Source organism: Molossus molossus, unplaced genomic scaffold (assembly GCF_014108415.1).
Source record: "Molossus molossus isolate mMolMol1 unplaced genomic scaffold, mMolMol1.p scaffold_m16_p_12, whole genome shotgun sequence".
Lineage (NCBI taxonomy): Eukaryota > Metazoa > Chordata > Mammalia > Chiroptera > Molossidae > Molossus > Molossus molossus.
This window is the reverse complement of record NW_023425347.1, coordinates 86,366,011-86,386,110: the sequence shown is the minus strand read 5'-3', so window position 1 is coordinate 86,386,110 and position 20,100 is coordinate 86,366,011. Positions and strand designations below refer to the sequence as shown.

At 45.8% G+C, this 20,100-nt stretch overlaps 1 protein-coding gene across 2 annotated transcripts in view; it reads left to right on the top strand.

Annotated features, from left to right (window-relative positions):
* The first annotated feature begins 1,924 nt into the window (after positions 1 to 1,924).
* The window catches only part of ARID1A (AT-rich interaction domain 1A), an 81,871-nt gene continuing 63,695 nt past the window's right edge, over positions 1,925 to 20,100 (top strand). The window contains exon 1 of one of the 2 annotated variants that reach the window (XM_036256548.1): positions 1,925 to 3,443. In XM_036256548.1, the coding sequence (XP_036112441.1) occupies positions 2,325 to 3,443 (1,119 nt within the window). In that variant the 5' untranslated portion in view covers positions 1,925 to 2,324. The remainder of the gene's footprint in view (positions 3,444 to 20,100) is intronic. The other variant, XM_036256549.1, reaches the window with a different exon arrangement.

Sequence of the window (20,100 nt, the reverse complement as noted above, 5' to 3'; positions counted from 1 at the left end):
TTGCCCCAGAGGACTGTGAGTGAAAAGAGGCCACTGGTCCATTCCAGTCAGTCAGGTCCTGGTAGACGGGTTTGGTTCTCAGCTTGGGGGGAAAAACACCACTTCTAGATTAACAGGAATGTTTTGCTTTTTTAGTGTAAGATGCTCTTAAGTTTTCTTAGGGGGTGGGTAGGAAAGAGTTCAGGTTTTTGGAATTATTCACAGTGACCAGTGGCACAGCCAGAACTCCAGGGGCTTGCAGAATCTGAAGTTCTAAGATGGTTCCATGGCCTAGACGTCTCTATTTATAAAATCTGAGAAAAGAGGCTCTGGTGTTCAGTGTCTACTCAGGTCTGGGCTTCTTTCTTCCAAGGCAGCCTTGGGCCTGGTGAGGAGCTGGAATTCCCTCTGACTTTTGTAGACTATGTCAGAGCATTCCAAATTGGCCTGAGGAGGAAAAGGCTGCTCTGGGATTTGCTGGGGCCTATAGATTTGAAGTTTTCTGAGTAAGCCTCCAGCTCAATCTGCACCTCTTGGAATGTAATAATAAAACTTTGAAGAATCTTTTCAATGGAGGATAGAAAACAAATTTGGGTGGCATCATTTTCTAAGTGACCTGTTAGACCACCCATTTTCTCTTTTTACAGAGAAAATGGTTTCCCTCTGGCCCTCTTCTGCAGTGGTTCCTCCATCCCCTGGAGCCTCTTCTGTGGTCTGTTTACAGTTTTATTGGCACTGTCTTTGGAGACTGGAGCTATTGGTCACTCTGGGCTAAGTTCTTCTAAGTGGCAAAGATGGGGCTTGGGTTATCCTGGTAGAAGGCTATCATATGCCCCTAGAGTAGCTTCAGTGACCATTTTAAGTGAGCTTTGAAATGACGGGCTTTGATCTCAAACCCATTCTGATAGTCAGATCCCATTGTTGAGCATGACACAAGTTGACCACTTTTTTAAGGCTAAGTAGACAGGGGCAACTTTAAAGCCACCCTCCTTTGCCCTCTAACTTTAAGTGATGGGGCAGTTCCCTCTCCTCTTTCAATTCTGTAAAATGGGGATAATCTGACCTCATGCCCCAAAGCCTTGTGAGGACCAGCTACTGAGATCAGCGGAGAGGGAAAAACGGAAAGTCTGGACAATGATCTGCCATTCTATTCGGCTCCAAAAGGGGGTAAAAAGTAAGGCGTCCCCCTTGATCCCCCTGTCTCAGCTGTGTGTTTAGAGTTGGTTTGTAAAAGACTTTGAAGAAGAAAAGTGTTGTAGAGGTGCTAAGTAGCAGCCAAGAGACCAGGCCCGCTGCCAGGGGTTCAGGCTTGGGCCGAGGTGGCCGCGGTCTCGGCTCAGGCCAATTCTGCAGCCGCGAGTAAAGTTCACGCTGTCGGCTCCCCTCAGCGGAGCCTGGAGGGGACCGACCAGGACAGGAACGCCGGGAGGGAGGTGGCGCAGGCTCCGGAGAGGCACGAGCTCCGGGCCGGGTTTTCCCCGAAGCCTCCTTCGGCGTCGGGGCTGCCGAGCGAAAGCGGCGTAGGGCCTGCCGCCGCGGCTAGCTCTCTCCCCTCCTCCTTTGTGAGGGGAAGGGAGCGAGTCCGTTCCATGGCCTGCGCCCGCTCCGCGCTCCGTTCCGGGTTTGCCAGGCGGCCGCGACGGCGCTGGGTAAAATGGCAGTGCTGAGCCTCGTGTCGGAGTGAGGGGGACTCGGAGGAGAGTGGGGCGCTCTAGCCGCTCAGTCCGGCCGCCTGCCCGCCCGCCCGCTCGCCCGCTGCCGCGCAGCAGCCTCGGCCCGCATCGCGGCCGGGAAGGGGAGGCAGGGCGCCCAGCCCGCACTCCGACTCTGCCTCCCGGCGCCGGGGCTGCCGCCGCGCGCCCTCCAGCCCGCCCGTCCCGGGTCCCCCTCCCCCCGCTCCCTCCCCGCCCCCTCCCCCTCGCCTCCCTCCCTCCCTCCCTCCCTCCTCCTTTCTCCGGCAGCAGAAAGCGGAGAGTCACAGCGGGGCCAGGCCCTGGGGAGCGGAGCCTCCACCGCCCCCCTCATTCCCAGGCAAGGGCTTGGGGGGAATGAGCCGGGAGAGCCGGGTCCCGAGCCTACAGAGCCGGGAGCAGCTGAGCCGCCGGCGCCTCAGCCGCCGCCGCCTCCTCCTCCTCCTCCTCCGCCGCCGCCAGCCCGGAGCCTGAGCCGGCGGGGCGGGGGGGAGAGGAGCGAGCGAGCGAGAGCAGCTCAGCAGCGGAGCCCCGCGAGGCCCGCCCGGGAGGGTGGGGAGGGCAACCCGGGGGACTCGGCCCCGGGGCGGGGTGGGAGGGGGGGAGACGACGAAGACAGGGCCGGGTCTCTCCGCGGACGAGACAGCGGGGATCATGGCCGCGCAGGTCGCCCCCGCCGCCGCCAGCAGCCTGGGCAACCCGCCGCCGCCGCCCTCGGAGCTGAAGAAAGCGGAGCAGCAGCAGCGGGAGGAGGCGGGGGGCGAGGCGGCGGCGGCAGCGGCGGAGCGCGGGGAAATGAAGGCAGCCGCCGGGCAGGAAAGCGAAGGCCCTGCCGTGGGGCCTCAGCAGCCGCTGGGAAAGGAGCTGCAGGACGGGGCCGAGAGCAATGGGGGTGGCAGCGGAGCCGGCGGCGGCGGGCCCGGCGCGGAGCCGGACCTGAAGAACTCGAACGGGAACGCGGGCCCTAGGCCCGCCCTGAACAATAACCTCACGGAGCCGCCCGGCGGCGGCGGCGGCGGCAGCAGCGATGGGGTGGGGGCGCCTCCTCACTCAGCCGCGGCCGCCTTGCCTCCCCCAGCCTACGGCTTTGGGCAATCCTACAGCCGGAGCCAGTCTGCCGTCGCCGCCGCGGCGGCCGCCGTCTTCCACCAACAACATGGCGGACAACAAAGCCCTGCCCTGGCAGCGCTGCAGAGCGGCGGCGGTGGGGGCCTGGAGCCCTACGCGGGGCCCCAGCAGAACTCGCACGACCACGGCTTCCCCAACCACCAGTACAACTCCTACTACCCCAACCGCAGCGCCTACCCCCCGCCCCCCCAGGCCTACGCGCTGAGCTCCCCGAGAGGTGGCACTCCGGGCTCCGGCGCGGCGGCGGCCGCCGGCTCCAAGCCGCCTCCCTCCTCCAGCGCCTCCGCCTCCTCGTCGTCTTCGTCCTTCGCTCAACAGCGCTTCGGGGCGATGGGGGGAGGCGGCTCCTCAGCGGCCGGCGGGGGAACCCCCCAGCCCACCGCCACCCCCACCCTCAACCAACTGCTCACGTCGCCCAGCTCGGCCCGGGGCTACCAGGGCTACCCCGGGGGCGACTACGGCGGCGGGCCCCAGGACGGGGGCGCCGGCAAGGGCCCGGCGGACATGGCCTCGCAGTGCTGGGGGGCTGCTGCTGCTGCGGCGGCGGCGGCCGCCTCGGGAGGGGCCCAACAAAGGAGCCACCACGCGCCCTTGAGCCCCGGGAGCAGCGGCGGCGGGGGGCAGCCGCTCGCCCGGACCCCGCAGGTACACAGCTGAATGGGGAGGGGGCTGGGCGAGTGGGGTCCGGGGGGTGGGTGGTGGCTGCGGGGACCGGGTCACAGCCGTAGGCTACCCCCAGTCCGGGGCCCCCACTGCTGGGGAGCTGCCATTGTCTGGCTCTTCTCTCTTAAAATGGCTGCCTGTCTGCCTTCCTTTCCTTCCCTCCTTCACCCTTTGTGTAGGGCTCTCCCTGAGGTGTCTGCTCCCCATTTTCCTCTCCCCCGACCACTTCGAACTCCGGGGGTCTTCAAGGGGGTGCAGGGCAGAATGTGCGAGGAAGGGCCTGGCCTGGGTGAGAGGGTACTGGGGGCTCAGGTTAGAGGTGTAGGCAGTGTTAGCAGCTCGGGAGTTGAGTGTATAGTTCTTTGCTCACCTGCCGCTTCTCTCTGCCCCCCCCCCCCCCCTTTCCTCTAGGCCGTCTCCTAACTGTGCTTTCAAGGAGGGGCCCCTCGGGCTTGGGGGACCTAGAGGCAGGGCAGGGGCCTGCTTGGGGGCAGCTAGAGGCCGGCTGCGGCTCACCCAGAGCAGCCCGGGCCATCTCCTGTCTTAGTCTCCATCGGCCCAGTGGCCTGGGCTTCTCTCTGGAAGTGCTGGTAAACAGCTGAGTGATTGGAGTAGTAAGTGCAGATTGCTTTGGTTTGGGATTTGAATTATGGAGGTAAAATCCTTCTGTCAAAGCCAGGAGACAGTTGGTCTTAGGTTGACATCCTATCTGTGATCTGATTGGCTCCCCATCTCCTGCTCTTGGCCATTTATAATTGCCTCTGATGTAATGGTACAACAATCCTGATGAGCTCATAAACTTTTACACTCTGCTTTTCTGCCGGTGATAACCCAAACCATCGCCGCCACTATCTGCCTTTTATTCCAGAGCTGAAATTGGCTGTGACCTTGAGGGAGGTTTAAGCAGCAATACTGTATCAGCAGGAGCAGAGCCCCAGACAGGCTGCCCTTGTTACATTGTGCCCGAAACAAAAGAGGAGCCAGTGGCATTTTGCTTGTACCTTGGATTTATTTTGCTTGTTATGTTTTATGCAGCCTGAAATAGATTCTGTGTTGTTAGAACAGTAGCTGGGTTTTTCTCTACAATGGGTTTGCTGTTTGTTTTGGTTTTGTGACTTTCCTGATGGTATAAATGACTTCTTTGATGGTTCTGAAGATGCATTTGTCTTGAGTAATTTTGACCCTATTTATTCACTTTGCAGAATTGAAATCATTTTACTGGGTCTTTTTATTATGTGGCAAATGTGGGGTCTTTATGGGAGGGAGTAGGAGAAAAAATTTTTTTTAGAACTGGAAGCTTTCTCAGAGAAAATTTCATATTAGGTTCAAATGTTCTGTTTTAAGAAAGGCTGGCCTGGCCCCATTCTTTGTTTACATGTTGAAGCTTGTTAACACTTTTCTTTTGTTAATTGAACTTTGGGAGAGCAGCTCAATTTAAAGGAAGCTAACATCTTTCATGATCTTGAGAGGGACTTTTCCTAAAGGCTTGGCTTGGTGAAATTTATCATTTGTTCTTGGAATATCAATACAGCTAGTTTTCAGTTTTGTCATCAATCATTTTAGAGCTTTAAATAGAGATTGACCAGTTTTTTTCCTTTGCATTTTAAGATATGTTCCTTTTTTTTTTTTTTTCTATTTTCCAAGATAATAAAGACAACATCCTACAATGATATTTAAGATTTGCTTAGAAATGACAACTTTTAGGTACTTTTTAAAGCATTTTATTTTGCTTTTCTCTATCATGTTTTGTTTTAAATACTTTGGTCAGAAATATTGGGTATTTTATGGACTCGTGTATCTTTTCAAAGAGGAATAAAGGCTCTCTTTATATTTCCCCCACTCCCAGCACTACCCAGTTGTACCTTTGTGGTATGAGATTTTGTTCATGTAGGTGGCCTAATTAGCTGTATTCCCTTCTCATCTAGAACTGCTTTTCTACTCTTCCATTGAGTTGGGAATTTTGAAAATAGTTATGTTACATGGCAGGTTTAGACCTCCATGCTCTGACTCCATGTCTTCCATGATGTTGTATATCAGGGCAAAAAATAGGGGAATTTTCTATTGGATTTCTAGTGTCTGGAGGATAAGTTTTTGTTTTGTTTTGTTGGGGTTTTTTTTTTGTCCTAGAAAACCGAACATTCTCTTGTCTCTGGGTCATTCTGTAGTCTACACCTGTTTCCCCTCATTCCTTTTTTTTTTGGTGGGGGTGGGTGAGAAATTTACCTTTCTTAAGCTGTTAGAGGAAATAATTTGGGATAAGTCAAGGGTCACTTAAAAACAAAAATTCATTTGCATTCTACTGGTTTGGCAAACGTGTGTGTGTTTTTGTTTGATAAAACCAAGTTTTGCCATGTAGTGATTTCTGTTTTTCAGTCATTAAACAAATATTTGAACACTTTCTATGTGCTAGGTACTATACCCTGTGCTGGGTAAAAAGATAGGAAAATAGATACGGTCCTTGTTTGGAAGCTTGTCTGTGCTGCCTTTGGTGCATTTTCTGATTCCCTTTTAACATCACCAGACCTGGCATTTCACACACCATAGATACCTGTTCGATTCCAGTTCAAGTGTCTACTACCCAGAGAATGGACTGGTGACAATCACCAGTGGAAGACAGTGGAACTTCCAGTTTTGTGGGCTGCTTCAGTTCAGGTGTGTAGTCTAGATGAGGTTTGTAGGTGGATTTTGTTCTGATTTCCTCTTTGCTACTTAAGGATATACCTCTTGGAAGACCATGATGCCCTGTTCTTAGGCATTCTTAAATAATAGGATCTTGTTCTGTCTGTCTCCTTTCCCTAACTCAGTCTTGGGTTATAAGTATTTTGCAGAGATTTGATTAACACAGCTAAGGTGGTGATGTTTTCATTTATTTGACTCTGCCTTTTTGTTGTTGTTGTTAATCCTCACCTGAGGATATTTTCCCATTGATTTTTAGAGAGAGTGGAAGGAAGGGAGGGAGAGACAGAAACATTGATGTGAAAGAGACACCTGGATTAGTTGCCTCCCACACAGCCCCAGTTGGGGAATCCAGTGCCCTTGACCGGAAATCGAACCCGAGACCCTTTGGTCCAAGGGCCGACACTCTAACCACTGAGCAAAACCAGCCAGGGCTGACTCTGCCTTTTTGAAATAAAGATTAGGTGAGTGTGTGTATTGTGGTTATGTCTTTTTCACAGGAGTTGGAGAGATCCCAGCAGACAAACTTTTTCTCTATCCCTTTCCGTAAGTACTGTGCCTCAAGTTGTTGAATCCTGCTACTGAAGAAATACTTTTCGGTCACTTATGTGCTTGAACCTGAAGTAAAGCTTTTCAGTTGGGATGCTCTTAGTTGTAGTACCTTGAGAGTAGTACTAGCTCATCAAAGTAAAAAATGAAATCGAATGTATAGTCCAGAATCAAGCTGGATTTGATTATAAGAGTTTGGCTGTTAGTTCCTGTTACAGAAATATCAAATGATATTTCTGATTACTGGGAAACAAATACAGGAATCCTGGGCTGCTTATGGGAATACCCACTGGCAGAAACTCTGGGCTGGCTGAAATATAGGATTCTTGGGCTCTCTCAAGTAGCAGGAACCAGAATAACTTCATACACTAAGATGGCACTTAGTTGTGGGAGCTTCATGTTTCTGTACTGTCCATGAGACAACTGGGTGTGATGGAGGTTGGGATGGTGGCAAGAGAAAAGATAAAGAAGCTAGGACCAAGATTGGCTTCTTTGTATTGGGCTCTGTGAGGACTTTTTTAGGTTCCTTCGTGTATGACACAGTAACCATGATAAATGGTACCTGCTGTAACAAGATGTCTTGGATTGTATTAAACATTCATATGTTGGATTAACTCCTGTAAGGTGTGATGTTAACAGTATAGGTCTTTTGCAAAGAGGTTAGTGAAAATTCTTTTCAATGTGGAAATAGGCCCTGGCTGGTTTTGCTCAGCGGTTAGAGCTTGGCCCATGGACCAAAGATTCTTGGGTTCCATTCTGACCAAGGGCATGTACCTCGGTTGCAGTTCAATCCCCCGCCCTGGCCCTGGTTGGGATTGTGTGGGAGGCAACAAATTGACACATCTATGTTTCTCTCTCTCTCTCTCTCTCTCTCTCTCTCTCTCTGTCCCCCTCTCCCCCTCCCTCCCTCCCTCCCTCCCTCCTCCACCTTCCCCCTCCTACTCTATCTGATAATAAATGGAAAAACACCTTCAGGTGAGGATTTAAAAAAATAAAAAAATAATAATGCCCTGGCCGGTTTGGCTAAGAGGTGGCCTGCAGACCAATGAATCTTAAGTTAGATTCCGGCCAAGGGCACGTACCTTGGTTACAGTTTGTCTCTGGCCCTGGTTGGGGTCGTGTAGGAGGCAACCTGTCGATGTGTCCCTCTCACTTTTATGTTTTTCTCTCTCTTTTTCCCCCTCCTACTCTATCTGAAGATAAATGGAAAAATATCCTCAGGTGAGGATTAAAAAATAAATAGAATAAGTAAAAGTAGAAATAGGCTAACAATAATGTTCAGGGCTCCTTCCCATTCCAGCCCCCCTAAATGGTTGTATTAATTGGCTTCAAATCCCCCAATTCTAGAAGCAACAGAAGCATGCAAATATGGTTAAAATATACTATTCAAAATTGTTACTGAATACTTTTTTCCTGCAAGTGAGCTGAGATACTTCAGTCTCTGAAATGGAGTCCTGATTCCCATGGATTTTATCTCTGGGTTCTGCCTTGTTTAGATTGGTCATTATCATTACTGTTAGACATCAAGTTGTGTGGTACAGTGGTTAGGGGTAAAGAGCACAGGATTTAGGAGGAAGAGGAGGCTTTGGTTCCACATGCAGTTCTGGATTAAACTATGACTTTGGGCAAGTCATTTGCCTTCTTTGTTTCACTTTTTCTTTATCAGTAAAGTGGAGAACTTACATAACCTCTCTGTGTGATGCTACACATCTGTCTGTGCTTCCATATTTGACTTGTTAGGAAGTCGTAGCATCTTCCTATACATTCATTCATAAGTAGAGCTCTTGAGACTATCTTTCTTACCCTGGGCTTAAAGAATTTAAGGCTGTTTTCTCCTGAGGATTTATAGGAACAAGCTCTGAACAGCTAGCTGGCTGCAGTGGTGGTCTGTGGCCCTTTACAGAAAAAGCCCTACTAGATTGTTTGCTTTGAAACTATTAATCTGTTTGTCAGTCATCCTATCTGCCTGGTGGTTTAAAAACACTAAATAGTCATTGAAAAATTAGGTAGACTTTATTAAAGGAAGACTTGAAAAATAGTTGCTTCAAAATCTCCCAAGAGGGGATTTGGGGGGTATATTAGGGGTAGGGAGTGGATATTCATAAATTCAATATTAACACTGCTTATTTGGGGGGATAGGAACGTGGGGAGAGGTAGCATTAAGCTCTCCAGACTTTCTGGTGTTTGGAGAGACTCTAGGTCTGGTTTGGGCATTCAGTTGTAATCTGAGTGCCTGAACTTGCCCTGTAAATTTTGCTCAGAGGGGAGCAAAAGTTCCTGAGACTGGAACAGGAAAAGAAAGCTAAGAGTCTCAGGGTCAATTTCATAGGTATAGCCCCTTTTCTCATGCCCCTGGTTTTTGAAATTATGTGGTGTGGTTTGCAAGTGGTCCTATAAATGCTGTTCTTTCTCTTCTCTAACACACCTGAATTTTTATTTTTTTCTCCTCCTGGCTTAGTAGTTTAGAAGTGTAATTTAGGCAATTTAGAGGCATGCTAGAAGGAAGCTTCCTTTTATTTACTTATTTTTAAATCTTTCTTCAAATATCGATTGGCTGCCTCCTGCATGCCCCCCACTGGGGATTTGGCCCACAACCTGGGCATGTGTCCTGACTGGGAATCAAACTGGTGACCTCTTGGTGCATGGGTCGACGCTCAACCACTGAGCCACACCAGCTGGGCGGAAGCTTCCTTTTATAAAAGAGGGGGAAAGGTAGTGGGAAAGGTGTTTGATACTTCTCTGCTTGACGCAGCAGCTTCTTCCTCTAAAGGAACCAAATGTTTCAGAGCTTTGTGTAAATACTTGCTGAGCTGTCAATATGTACCCAGGAGGTTTCTGTAGTAAGATGTGAACGACTCTATAGGACTCTATAGAATGTTTGACAAGCAAATTAATAAACAGTTTTCAAGCAAAGATAATGCTAGTCTCTTCTCATGTGGTGGAATAAAATAACATTGGAGAAAAGAGAAGAGGGTAGGTAGTGCCAGGGGGCGGGGAGAGCATGGAGACAAGGAGAGATGATTTAAAAGAGATTCGAAGTTAAAAGATGCTGCCCTGGAAGAGAAGCCTCCATGACCCTGGCTCCACACTGCTGAGTTCAGGGCATGAGGAACCCTGTTCAAAAACAATTGCAATTTCAGAGTGAAAACAAATAGAAGTTTGGGAAGAAGGCCCTAAGTTTCCATAGTGAGGTAAGTGTGTTCCAAAAGCTTGGTTTATGAAACTTTGAGTTTTAAAGCCTTGTTCTTTCAGAAAGGTTTTGTAGTTTGGTGAGATGTTTTTAGGGTTGGGTTTACATTTTTGGAATACCAGAAAGTAGAAAAAAGATATTGCAACTTCAGCGTCATCTTTAGCCTCTGTTCTGCTGTGGCTCTCAGGATTATAAGCCCACTCCAAGAGCTGGATTTATTTATATAGTTTTTACTGGACTTGTTTTTATCACTTACATGTATATTAAAAGTAATGCTTTCAGGTTCCTGGGTCAGTACAAAGTCCAAATGTTTGGGGACTCACTAAATCCCACCTGAAGGGTTATGTGGGTAGATTCAGTCTTTGTTTTTGAAATTACCATTTTAGGATTAAAAACATTTCTGGGTTCCTTCAGTGAAACACTCTTTTAATGGAGGTATTTTAGAAGTATAGTATCTTAGCTGTCTGCCTGTGGTATACTCTGCTTTGGTAGTCTTGTGAGATGACCAGATTTACCTCTCAAAGTCTCTTTTTAAACTAAACCCACTGGCTCTGACACCACTTTTCTTCACATGAAGTATTTTCTAACCAGAGTCTTGGAAGTGCCTTTTTGACTAACATAGTAGTCGGGAATATGAACCTGACCATAATTTTTAGGTTCAGCTAACTTTACCAAAAGCTATCAGCTTGTTTTAAAACAAAATACAAAAACTTGAGTTGACGCTGACATTCATTGCCCAGGCCTTTCCCAATGTGGTGGTGGTGAGGATATTAGAGTGTCCGACTTGTTGCTAAGAACATAATTTCTAGCTCAGGGAGATTTGGAGTTTCAAATAGGGGTGGGAGATAGCTGTACGTGAACATACCAATTAGATACTAAGAAGGAACTTAAAAAGGTAGATGCAATCTCTGCTTTGGAGGAGTTTTGTTTTCTTGGGGAAGCATGCTTATGTACGCACATCTGGAAAAGTTGCAAAGTAAGGTTTTATAAATGGATGTAGAACAAACGAAGTCTGTTGGCTAAAGGAATCTAAGAATAAGGAGCAATCAGAGTTAGATATGTTACCTTGGGACAGCTTTTCAGAGGCAGTGATTTGTGAAGCTAAATATTTAAGATGGGGAAAGTTATATTAATTTGCTTTTTCATAACGCTACTCTGAGTTCCATGGGCTTTATAGAATCCAAATTATACATCTATCCACAGACCAGCAGTTGTCTCATTGCAGTGACTTGGAGAATTTGGACTGTAACTATAGAATTCCATGAAAGAGTGGTTCCAGGATTTTAGTGGTTCCTGTGGTTGTGTGGGGCCTTAGTACAATCTGCCAAGTTCTCGGCCAGTTCAGGGGCTCTTTTGTAGTAATTTTGGGTTTGAAAGGGCATGTCACCTTCAGAGTTGTGTGCTCTGGACAACTCTGCAGTGACTAGTTCAACTTTGGTTAGAGAGCCCGTTTTGTTTGTTTGTTTGCAAAGTTAATTGACCTTTCTTAAAAGGAGCCATGAAATACCTGTTGGGACTGCTGCTATTTTTGAAGGGCTAAGAGCCGAGCTCGAACTGAGTTGCTTGGGTTAAAGCTTACATTGAGGGTTGATGGGTAGGTAAGCCTGCACAAATGTAGTTTACATCTGTTCACAAAAATGGCCTTTAATCTTTTTTATTAGGTTGGCTATGGCCAAGAAGCTCATAAATGCTACAAATACATGCTTATTTCTTATAGGAGCCTCTGAAATGTAGTGATTTTGGTTTTTCCTTACCTGCTGGTCCATGAATGATTGGGCCACACATGACTTCTGGCACTTTTCAAGGGCTGTAAGTGGATGCTTTTAACAGCTGAGGATGCATGGAGTGTCCAGTGTCACTTACAGAGCTTTCACCTGGAAGAGACGGATGGGATACTCTGTTCCAGTATAGAAATATGGGGTCTTGCATACAGATTTTAGTTTAGAAATATTCTAACTTCTTTTGCCTTGCCATTCTGGCATTTTGCGAAAGCAAGTTTCCAATAACTCGGAATTGGATACTGTGGTTCATCTGCCATGGATAGCAGGTGTATAGGGGCTTGATATAAACTTCTCAGTAAATCCCAGGTTTTAGAGAAATCCAGGTTAGGATGAATGTTGACTTAACTACCTTGACTATTCTTCTCTGCAGTTGTGGTCCCCCCCCATCCCCAATTTAAGTGGATGGAATTAGTTTTTATTGAATGTGAAGGGACATCTGAGTAAACTTTTATTTGTTTTTGTTAGTCATTTGTGCATACTAGAAGATGGTCTTGGGACAGGTTGAGTCTTTATTTCCCAGTAGCTTCTGTATTTTCTAAGGGTGTACTGCACTGGGAAGAAGTTTAATGCCAAGAATGCATTCCATCATGCTGCAGAGTAGGAAATTTGATCCCTAAAATGTTGACTTAGTGTTGGTTATGGTACATATTAGAAATCACCCAGTAATCCAGGACAGATTTTTGTCGCCCTCCAGGAAGTTAATGTTGATATGAAATACTAAAGGGCTTTGGGCACTGGGGCTATATGCTCTGCAGGCCAAGAGTGCTGTGTGAATTGCCACCCATATGAAGAGGAAATAGTGCCATGTGCTTTTTTCCCCTCTTGCATTTGGGCTCCCTTATGGCTTCGATCCTTCTGGGTTCCCAAGTCTGCACTGTTAGATATTAGACTTCCTTCTCCTTTGGCACTGGCACATTCATGATTTTATGTGGCTTATTACCAGCAGCCAAAATTTTTGTATGCTTTTCCCTCTTAAACTTGTTAGCTTTCAGCTTGCTTATTTATAGACATCTCTGTTAAAAGGAACTCCCCCCTCAAGATCTAGCACCAACATGACTGCAGTGGAGTTTAGGGGTTGATGTGATATTGGTTATTTAAAAACCCATTTGCTATGTGCTTGATGTTTTTGTTTTTTTGCCTCCTGTTTTCCTTGAGGTCTTAACTTGCTTGCCAGGCATGAATGCATCTGTGTCTAGCTATTTACTCGTGCCTGATGTACTTTGACTTTAAAGAAAAGTGTGAGTTCAGCCACGTGGTGGAGAATTAAAGGCTATGTCATGCTGGGTATTTCCTTTTAGAGGAAACATATATGCCTTTGGCTCTTCTTGCCCAGTGATTTCCCTTCTCCCTTGGGTAGACCTTAATACGGCTTTCTGTTGTCCATAGAGAACAAGTCATCTGAGCAGATATGCTGGGAATTAGTTGCTGTTTGTCTTCTCTGGCAAATATAGATAGCTTTGTCTCTTCCTCTCTGGACAATATTCAGTTCTGGTCCTAAGGTGGTGGAGTTCATGAGTTGGTCTGGCATTAGCTTAGGAGTGAGAAACTCTCTTTAAAAAAAATAAAATATGTAAAAGTTGATTTTAGAGAAAAACATCAATGTGAGAGTGAAACATCAGCTGCCTTCTGCTTGCCCCCTACTGAGGGTGGAGCCCACAACCCCAACATGTGCCCTGGCTGGGAATCAAACCAGCAACCTTTCTGTGCACAGGACTACACCCAGCCAACTGAGCCACACTGGCCAGGGCAGGAGTGTGAAACTATTTATTTATTTATTTCCTTTATTGATTTTAAGGGAGAGGAATAGAGAGATAGAAACATCAATGAGAGAGAACATCAGTTGGCCACTTCATGCATGCTCTCTCCACTGGGGATCTGGCCCACAACTTGGACATGTGCCTTGACAGGGAATCCAACCGGCGGACCCCTTGGTGCATGGGTCAATGTTCAACCACTGAGCCACACCAGCTGGGTGTGAAACTCTAGATAATTCAGATTTGGATAACCTATCTTTCATGTCCAAACTTCTGACTTTTTACCTGTTTAGGAATCTGGGTTGCCACAGATAATTACATTATACAGGATTTGGAGAACAATTCTTATAGGTAGTCTATCCATAACTTTGTCCTGGGTCAAGGATAGGTCAAGAAATTTGCCCTAGGGCAAATAGCTAGTCCAAGGTAGAGTTTGGATTTGAATCTGGTTTGTCTGATTTTTCAGAGCTGTAATACTATAAACTACTAAAATTGCTTCTCCAAAATAAATTATTCAGCACTGAGGCTTATTTGGGACATTAGTTCTACAATAGCCTGGAATTCTTAAATGCGGTGAGAGACTGAAAAGCCCTTAGTTACAACTTGACATTATGCCTAGATTTCTATCCAGTATGTCCTTTCCATTTAGGATTTTATGTAGGTTTCTGATGAATGGCCATGTAATCCCAGTGGTGAGAATTGGCAGCATTTGGTCCTCAGGCTTCTTTCTTGGGAAGGATCTTGGAGAGAGGGGTTGGGTGTGAGATTCAGGTTCAAAGATAGAGTCCTCAACTTTTCTCCAAGTGAGAGTAACTTTCATTATGAAAACATTTGCAGAGCGATTTTACTTTCTGTAACTTGGAACACTCATTGGGGAGGCAAGGCTTATTGTCTTAATTTTCCGCTTGGGGAAAGTGAATACATAAAGGTTAAGTACCTGTACAAACAAAGCTTCATAGCAGAGTCAGCTCTAAAACCAAGGTTTAAATTTCCTTTAGGTTGTGTGACTTTAGGCAAGTCACTCAACTTATCTGAATCTGTATCCTCAGTTAAATAGTGAAAAACAATATCTACCTTGTAGGCTGTAGTAAATATTAAACAAGATATGTGAAAGTACTATTATCAAATGAAATCCAAACTTGACTCATGTTTGGTAGAGGCCCTTGCTTGAGAGCGATAGAATTGAGCAGTTAAAGACAGTGTTGGTCCTCACTAAATTAAAAGCTGTCCCTTAGTTCTTAGCTACATCTGTTTTAAGTGCTTTAGACAAAACAAAACATTTTATTAAGCATGTATTATAGTTTGAGAGCTAGAGTAGTGCAGGGGTTCTCAGTGTGGTCCCTAATTATCAGCATCAGCATTACCTGGGCCCTGTTTAGAAATGCAAATACTTGGTCAGACCTACCAAATCCAAAACTGGCAAACACTGGCCAGCGTGATTGATTGATCTATCTATCTGTATTTATTTATTTAAAGGAACATTTATTTTTATTTTTTATTTTTTTTATTTTTTTATTTTTTAATCCTCACCCGAGGATATTTTTTTTGACAGAGCGGGAGGGAGAGAGAGGAAGAGAGAGAGAGAGAAACATCGATGTGAAGGGACACATCGAGTGGTTGCCACCCGCACGACCAACCAGGGCCGGGGACAAACTGCAACCGAGGTACATGCCCTTAGCGGGAACCGAACCCGGATCTCTTGGGACCGCAGGCGGACGCTCTAACCGCTGAGCCAAACCGGCCAGGGCTATTTTTATTTTTATTTTTATTTTTATTTTTTAATCTTCACCCAAAGACATGCTTAGAGAGAGGAAAAAGAGAGAGAGAAACATCAGTGTGAGAGAGAATCATGGACTGCTTGCCCTCTCGCACACCCTGGGGACTGAACCAGTAACTCAGGCATGTGCTCTGATCTGGAATCTAACTAGCAACCTTCCAGTGCACAGGACTATGTTCAACCAACTGAGCCACTCCAGCCAGGTACCAATGTGTTTTAACAAGCCCTCTAAGCAATTGTGGTGCATGTTCAAGTTTGAAAACTACTGGGTTTATGCATTTGTGTTAACTGGGCTATGGAGTATACCCAAATTACCTCAGGGGCTTCTTCAAAATTAGATTGTAGGCTAATGTTTCAGGTGTATCTTCCCCTCCCATGATGTCAAAGTATTATTGAGAAAAGGTTAAAAGTGCTTGAGGTTGGAGGAGAAGAAGGAAAATACTTTTTATTTTTTAATCCTCACCCAAGGATATTTTTCCATTTATCTTCAGAGAGGGAGAAAAAGGGAGAGAAACATCGACATGAAAGACACATCGACTGGTTGCCTCCCCCACAACCCTGACCAGGGCCAGGGATGAACTGCAACTGAGGTACGTGCCCTTGGCCAGAATCCAACCCACAACTCTTTGGTCCACAGGCTGACACTCTAACCCAGTGGTTCTCAACCTGTGGGTCGTGACCCCTTTGGGAGTCGAGCGACCCTTTCACAGGGGTCGCCTAAGACATAACAGTAGCAAAATTATAGTTATGAAGTAGCAACAAAAATAATTTTATGGTTGGGGGTCACCACAACATGAGGAACTGTATTAAAGGGTTGCGGCATTAGGAAGGTTGAGAACCACAGCTCTACCCGTTGAGCCAAACCGGCCAGGGCAGAAAGAAAATACTTTGAGATGGATCTTGTACTATGCAATAATGATCAACTAGTGACAAAACATATCTGTTTGTTTATAGAACTTGGGAATGCCCTGCCTCCTTACTCTTAGCTCTTTGGTGATAGCATGAAGATAATCTGAATCTGTGATCCTGGTTGTTTGAAGGTGGGGATCATTTTAGGATGATTACTTATGGGATTCTCCAAGTGTGATCAGTTGAGTAAACTACCTAAGAAAGTGATTCTTGAGAATGCTACTTGAAGACCAGTATTGGAGCATTTATTAAATGCTACAATGTTCCTTCTGCTTGTGGTAATGGCAAACTGATCTGAGAGCAGGGCCTTTGGTGATCTGGTGATCTCTCAATAGGCCTCTCTCCCCTTAACCCTCAATGGCTGCCCTGAGTTTTGCTGTGATTCCTTTCTTTTTTTATCCTCACCCAAGGATATTTTTCCATTTTTTGTACAGATAGAGTGGGAGGGAGAGAGAGGAAGGGAGAGAGAGAGAGAGAGAAACATCGATGTGAAGGGACACATCGAGTGGCTGCCACCCGCACGACCAACCAGGGCCGGGGACAAACTGCAACCAAAGTTTGTGCCCTTAGCGGGAACCGAACCCGGGTCTCTCCGGACCGCAGGCCGACGCTCTAACCGCTGAGCCAAACTGGCCAGGGCTGTGATTCCTTTCTTTGAGTCCCTTGTGAGGTCCTAGTAAATAAATCCTCTAAAGTAGACTCCTGATAAGTCATCCCATCTGTGAAGTGGATGAGGTCTGTCTGAGGAGTGAACATTTGAGCCAAGACCTGTCCCCAGTTGTGTGACTTAAAATAAGGGTTGAGCTTGGCACAGAAATGGACATTACAGAAATGGTCAAGCCACAAACATTAACAGTGCAAAGACTAAGTGGAGAACCAGTGTTCCGATTCACCTGGATTTTCTGAAAACCTGATGTGGTTTTGGTATCCTTCCCATTAAAAACAAGTTTCCTTGTACCAGACCTCTTTTCCTTCCTGCCTGAAATGTGAACCTGTGATCATTGTGACCTGGCTATGATGAAGACATAGGCTTCCAGGAGGCAGTGTGCTGACAGTTTGATTTGTGATTTGGTACTTGTATGCACAGACAAAGACTCCAGTAGGGGTTATGTTCTTTTTTTTTTTTTTTTTTTTTTTTTAATCCTCACACGAGGATACCTTTTCATTCTTTGTTCAGATAGAGCAGGAGGGAGAGAGAAACATCGATGTGAAAGGGACACATCGAGTGGCTGCTACCCGCACGACCAACCAGGGCCGGGGACAAACTGCAACCGAGGTACATGCCCTTAGCGGGAACCAAACCCGGGTCTCTCCATACCGCAGGCCGACGCTCTAACCACTGAGCAAACCGGCCAGGGCAGGGGTTATGTTCTTTATGTGTGTTTTTGTGTTTGAAACTCATTCCCTCTGACTTTTAGCTTTATTTTCTGTCTTATTTTTTCCCCCTTTTTTATTCTCTTCTTTGGTGTCTAACTCTGTTAGTAGAATGAATGCAAAGCACGTGGAGACTTCAGTAACATTAGCACACTAGTGCTGGTAAGATGTTTCCTTTTAGGACTGCAGATGCAATTTATGCCACTTTCAGATCAACACCATTCAGTGAAGATTCCTGGTTCTGCTTACCTCTGTTGGAATGGCCTGGCTAACTAGAGGCAGAAAATGACTTTGTCTAATTAAATAATAAACAGAAGTTTCCCAATGATCTCTACCTCTTTTTTCCCCACTTTATTGCCTTTGGTCTGAAGGCTTTCTTCACCACCACCCCCTTATTCTGTTTTGGGGGTTCTGTTGGTTCAAGATAGATTTGTAACATTCTTGTTTTTCTTTCTAGTCTGTGATTTGAATCTTCTGCTTTCCTAGTGCAGCTTTGAATTGGCTTCTTTAAAACCCCTACATAAAACCTCAAGTGACCAATATGTGGTCTCATTATGGTATTTTGGGTTAAAATAAAATGAGATTGATAGCTGGGTTCACCCACCCAGACACATTCACCAAAGGGATATTCTGTGTGCCTTGCATAAGATAAGCTCAAAAGAATGTTAAGAGTCAAAACAGACCTGGGAGTGGGGTGGGGGATAGAGATACATTTTAGCTAGATTTCCATAGGTTAGCATGCCAAGTATTCATCCCAATTTGATTATATTGGCCAGAGATAGCTTCAGAAAAGACAACTGGTAACTTTGGTCTGGTCCCATGTGTTTCTGGTATAAATGATGAAGCCAGGGTCTCTGATACACATTCGTGTGGACAGTGCTGTAGAGGAGGTTGGTACCAATGTATTTTTGGAGCTTTTAAAAGAACTGGAAAATTTTACAGGACTCTGTCTTTTCAGGGTATTGCTGACCTTAAAAAGCCTGAGGATATGGGGGCATCTGTAATCTTAATAAGGTTGGCAATGCCCTGGGCCATTCTTTAACTTATGTAATTGTGCCTGTTATAGTTCAGAGTGGACTTAGGGGGACCAGGTAAAAGATTGGCATTTTTGGAAAGTGGTCCAAGGCAGCCCTAGGAATTAATGAAATAACACAGTGGCATTGCTGCTGCTACTCAGTGTCTTTATCAAAAGACAGGACTTGATTGAATTGATGACACTCAATCAACGCATGATAAATGGTATCCTTGACTGCATGTAAATCAAGTTCCTACAGCTCAGTGATGTGTCACACATACTTTTTTAGTATAGAAGGAAAAAACTGGCAGGATATAGCACTGTGCACTTAGAGAAATTTTGGATCTTTTTATATAACCACTGCAAGACCAATCCAAGTTTGGAGTTATAGATAAAATAAAAGGAATGGGGGAAATGAGAACTTTTTAAAGAGAAAGTAAATGAGGCTTAAAGTTTTGTGGCTTAAAGTTTTTGCCTAGTCTTTTTTGTTTGTTTATGAGCAGTATCTACAAAGCAGTTTAATAGGGAAGATAGGTGAATATTTTAGAAACTGGGTTAGAAGAAGAACTAAGTATGATTTAGAAATACTGTCTGTATTGAAAAGTTGGTATTGCACCCTACTGGGTGAGCTCTGTAAGGTTACATGACCCTTGCCTCTACATATATTCCTTAAGTGTACCATATCACTTAATGATAACTGACAAATAAGCAGGGCAGAAAGTGTCTTTAAAAACTGTCCTACTTGGCTCTGGCAAGTTTGGCTCAGCGGTTGGAGTGTTGGCCTGCGGACCAGATAGCCCCAGGTTTGGTTCCCAATAGGGGCACGTACCAAAAAATAAATAAATAAAATAAATAAATAAACAAATAAATAAAACTGTCTTACTTGGTTGGGCTTGTGGTCCATTCACAGTAAGGTCCTTCTCCTAGTTGAAGCACCAAAGGATGGTTTGTGGGAGGAAGTACCTTTTTCTGGTGTCAACCTGTACCACTTCATGTGGTAACAAGGTCTGTACATTATTAAGTTTTTAATTGTTGAGTATGTACTGAACACAGTATACAGACCTATCTTTCTTGCATACCATCAAGATTTCCTAGACTTAGGTCATATTCCCCAATTCTCAAGAATTTTCAGGACAAAAACTTTTTTTTTTAATGTTTTTATTTATTTTTTTGGAGAGAGGGGAAGGGAGAGGGAGAGAGAGAGAGAAATATCCATGAGAGAGTAACATCAATTCGCTGCCTCCTGCCCATCCCTTACTGGGGATCAAGCCTGCAACCAGGCATATGACCTGACCAGGAATTGAACCTATGGCCTCTTGGTGCATGGCTCGATGCTCAGCCACTGAGCCACTCTGGCTGGGCAAGTATGAGAACTTATAAAAGCTCACTTAATTGCCCAATCTTGTTGCTGAAATGTCTGATTTAAAGCATGCCATACTTGGGACTTACTGGTGTAAGAAGTCTTACAGCAAAACTCTTTGAAAAACCTGTGAGTACCTACCTATATGCCAGTTGCTTACAGTAATGCAGTACTTACTGAGCTTCTATAATGTATCAGGCACTGTGTGGTGAACATAGGCTTCATAATTCCTACTTTAAATGGAGTACTTTCTA